Source organism: Lactuca sativa, chromosome 8, assembly GCF_002870075.4.
Source record: "Lactuca sativa cultivar Salinas chromosome 8, Lsat_Salinas_v11, whole genome shotgun sequence".
Lineage (NCBI taxonomy): Eukaryota > Viridiplantae > Streptophyta > Magnoliopsida > Asterales > Asteraceae > Lactuca > Lactuca sativa.
In genome coordinates, this window is record NC_056630.2 from 277333392 (window position 1) to 277337590 (window position 4199).

A 4199-nucleotide genomic window follows, 5' to 3' on the forward strand; every position below is an offset into this window, starting at 1 on the left:
CATTAGAACTGAATCCACTCGTCTTCCAGCTGTCAATCAAAAAACACTACTAAACACACACAAACACAAATATAGTGAAACAGAAAAATTGAAATTAAAAAAAACTTATAAATTGATAAATACATAACGAATAAGGAATTAGCAGACAACAGTTTACACCAATTAAAAAAATAGTGATATATGTTTATCTAAATTAAAGTTATTATTATATCCATACTTTTTTTTGAGAATTATAAATATGGGCTTTAGACAGATCCATATTTTCAGATGAACTAAACAAACAAATATTAAAATTTATTTTTATGCAGTCAATCAGATTCTTGGGCCATGCTTTCTTTTTTACGCAGTTGATGTGTGAAGACACCTGCAATGGCAGTGCTTTGTTTGGCCTGCAATCAGGTTTCAATTTTTTTTATCCCTTAAATGAACACAAAGATTATAACTTTCAAAGGTGAAAAATTTATACAGAAAAGCACTTAAAGTACTTGTCTTAATTATAACTATTTTGTTGGTATATTTGATTTAACATTATTTAACAATTTGGATTGTTTTAATTACTAAAAGTTCTAATTAGTAAATAGTTGATTAATTACACAAGTACATTGTCATTTCTTGTGTTTAAAGCAACTCTAATATAGCTTTCTATTTAGATGAAATTGTTATAATTGATATATTTCTCAAAGAAAAAAGTTGTATAGGAAGCCTGAGTTAGTAATTACCAATTGTCGCTTGTGGTGACCATGCAAGTTCCCATCCAGTCGCATAAAAATATTTTAGCTGAACACCAGACAACCCAACTACGCCCATAAGAATAAATAAATAAATTGTTTGTCATCAAATTAAAAAAAAGCATAAGAAAAAAGACACATTACCAGTTGGAACAATTGCAACAGCAAAGTCATTATTTCCTGTATTGATGAAAGGATATGGGCAGTTTTATCATTTCCCACAAACTAATCATCATTCGACTTAGGTATGGCATCATTAATGAGTGGTATTTATAAGGTTTAAACCCGTGGAAACCACGGTTGAGAAAGAAAATCACCATTATTAATTTCAATAGTTTATCTAGAAACCACGGTTCAGACTTCCTGTCTGCCTTTCCTTCCCTTGCTGTGACAGCACACCCCCATGAAATCTCAGACCATTGTCCCATCACCCTAAAATCCCTCAACGCAGACTATGGCCCTCCCCCATTTAAACTATTCAATTCATGGCTTCTAAAAGATGGATTCGACTCCACTGTTAAGGAGGCGTGGGAGAAGTTCTCTAGGTACGGTTACCCAGACGCATATCTTGCCAATAAGCTCAAATTCTTGAAAGATGAGATCAAGCAATGGAAGTAAAGGACCGCCTTAGAAGAACATCAAGATGTAACTAAAATCAAATGGGAAATTGCATAGATTGAGAAAGCGGCTGAAGTGAGATTCTTAACAGATCATGAAATAGAATCACGAAGTCAGGGCCTTCAAAAACTTTTAGAACTTGAGAAACTTGTTGTGTTAGATTTAAAACAAAAATCTAGGATGAAATGGAATGTAGAAGGGGACGAGAACACAAAATTTTTTCATGGGTTTATCAATAGCAGGAATGGGAAGAATAGAATTAACGGCTTAATGATGAATGATAAATGGACATGTGCGGTAGATGAAGTAAAAGGGGAAGCTCTCCGTTTCTTTAAAAGCAAGTTCACTGAGACTAAGACTTCGAGGCCTAAACTCATCAGTCCAATGTTCAAGTCTTTATCCATGATGGAGGCAATTAAACTTGAATCTCCATTTACGCTTGAAGAAGTAAAAATAGTGGTCTGGGCATGCGGCAGTGACAGATCCCCTGGGCCTGACGGACTAACATTTAAACTCATCAAGACCTACTGGGATTTATTTAAAGTAGATGTGATGAATTTTGTTATTCACTTCGACAAATACGGGACTTTAGCGAAGGGGTGCAATTCATCATTCATCACTCTTGCTCCAAAGATTACAGATCCTATCTCGCTCATAGATTATCGCCCAATTAGTCTCATCGGATGTATGTATAAAATAATCTCCAAGATCCTAGCGTTGCGTCTCAAACAGGTCATTGGTGGGCTCATAGGTGATGTGCAATCCGCATACGTAGAAGGTAGAAGTATTCTTGATGGACCATTGGTGATAAATGAGTTGTTGTCATGGGCTAAGAAAGTGCAAAAGAAGGTGTTGATGTTCAAAGTAGACTTCGATAAAGCATTCGATTCTTTAAACTGGCAGTACGTTGACTCCATTCTCGTCCAAATGGGTTTCGGCAACAAGTGGCGATCATGGATCCACGGGTGTCTTACTTCCGCGCGTACCTCGGTAATTATAAACAGATCTCCCACAAAAGAATTCGAAGTTTCTAAAGGGGTCAGACAAGGTGATGCATTGTCCCCATTCCTCTTCATCATAGCAATGGAAGGTCTCAATGTTGCATTGGAGGCGGCTAGAGACAAAGGAATCTTCAAAGGTATTCAAATCCCGAACAACGGTCCTATTTTATCACATCTTTTCTATGCGGACGACGCCTTATTTGTCGGTGAATGGTCTAGAAACAATCTTAAAAATTTATCACGGATCCTCAAATGCTTCAACGCCTCCTCGGGTCTCAAAGTCAATTTCCACAAATCTAGGGTATTCGGGATCGGGGCTTCGGAGCGAGAGTCCGCAAATTAGGCTAGCATCCTTGGTTGTGAAGCGGGCACATTTCCATTCAATTATCTTGGTGTGCTGGTGGGTGCAAATATGAACTTAATAAAAAATTGGAAACCGATTTTAGATAAATTTCAGTCAAAACTTTCTGCCTGGAAAGCAAAGATGTTGTCCTTCGGTGGGCGGTTGACCCTAATTACCTCAGTTTTGGGGAATCTCCCGACCTATTTCTTCTCTTTGTTTAAGGCACCGACGACAGTCACTGACGCTTTGGAGAAGATTCGTCGAAGGTTTTTATGGGGTGGTGATGAAAATAATAGAAAGATCCATTGGGTATCATGGGATAAAATTGTGGCCCCTAAATCCGAGGGTGGTCTAGATGTGGGATCAATCTGTACCCTAAATACAAGCTTATTAGTCAAGTGGTGGTGGAGACTGAAAGTGGAAAAAAAATCGATCTGGAGCTGTACTAAAAAAGGGATTCATAATATCTATAACAAACCACACGACTATTTATCAAGCAGGAACGTTCATGGTGTTTGGAAGAATATTGCTGCAGCAAGGACCGATCTAAAAAAACATGGGTTAGAGTTTGAAGACATCTTTAAAGTGCATATAAAATTAGGTGAAAACTCTCTGTTCTGGTTGGATAGATGGATCGGTACGGTGCCCTTAAAAGTCAAGTACCCATCACTGTATGAGCTTGAATCAAGGAAGAACTGTTTGGTGGCTAATAGATTTTTTGAGGGTACTTTTGAAGGGCACTGGTCCATTCGAGTAGATGACACAGGCGAATCCAACAACTTGATCAATTTACATAGGGATCTTGATCTAGTTAGGCTGGTACCAGGTGAGGATCAATGGCATTGTATCCTAGATAATAGCGGGACATTCTCGGTGAGTACCATGCGGAAAAATATTGCTTCAAAATTGTCCCCATCCCCCTCTTGCGCCTCCACCAGCTTTGTCTTCAAATGGAATAAGGTATCTCCTAATAAAGTCAACTGTTTTATTTGGCGGGCAATTCAAAAGAAGATCCCTTCAGCGGTGGCGTTACGATCTCGCGGTATCGATCTCACGACAGTTACATGCGGTGCATGCATCAATGAATCCGAGTGTGCTGATCACATACTACTTCAATGCCCATTTGCTCGTTTTATTACTGATAAAATCCTTTCTTGGTGTGGTGTGCAACATAACTCATTCACCTCAGTGGGTGAACTGCTGGAATATGCAAACGGATAGGGTCAGAATTTGAAGACGAGAAAGAGATTCGTCACCATATGTCACGGACTTATCTGGAACTTATGGAAACTCAAGAATGACCGTGTGTTTAAAGGAGTATTCGCAAAGCCTGGAACTGGTGTTGAAGCAGTAAAATCAATGGTGTATTTTTGGTTAAAATGTAGGGGTAAACAAGTAATGTGCACTTGGGAAGAATGGTCAACATATTCGTTCGGGTGATGTCTTTAATTTTCGTTTGTCGTTTTGTTGTATTTACTTTAGTTTGAATGATGTTTACGTCTGTTGGTT

At 38.3% G+C, this 4199-nt stretch overlaps 1 protein-coding gene across 1 annotated transcript; it reads left to right on the forward strand.

Moving 5' to 3' along the window:
* The first annotated feature begins 1619 nt into the window (after positions 1-1619).
* On the forward strand, positions 1620-3911 carry LOC111904917 (uncharacterized). Its single transcript, XM_023900620.1, has 2 exons — positions 1620-2484; positions 2794-3911. Exons 1-2 carry the CDS (start codon positions 1620-1622, stop codon positions 3909-3911), a joined length of 1983 nt encoding a protein of 660 aa, XP_023756388.1.
* The last annotated feature ends 288 nt before the right edge of the window (positions 3912-4199 follow it).

Coding starts and splice junctions, on each gene's coding strand:
- LOC111904917 (XM_023900620.1), top strand. CDS start 1,620: ATGAATGATAAATGGACATGTGCGGTAGATGAAGTAAAAGGGGAAGCT. Junction 2,485..2,793: donor AGACAAAGGAATCTTCAAAG/GTATTCAAATCC, acceptor AACCGATTTTAG/ATAAATTTCAGTCAAAACTT.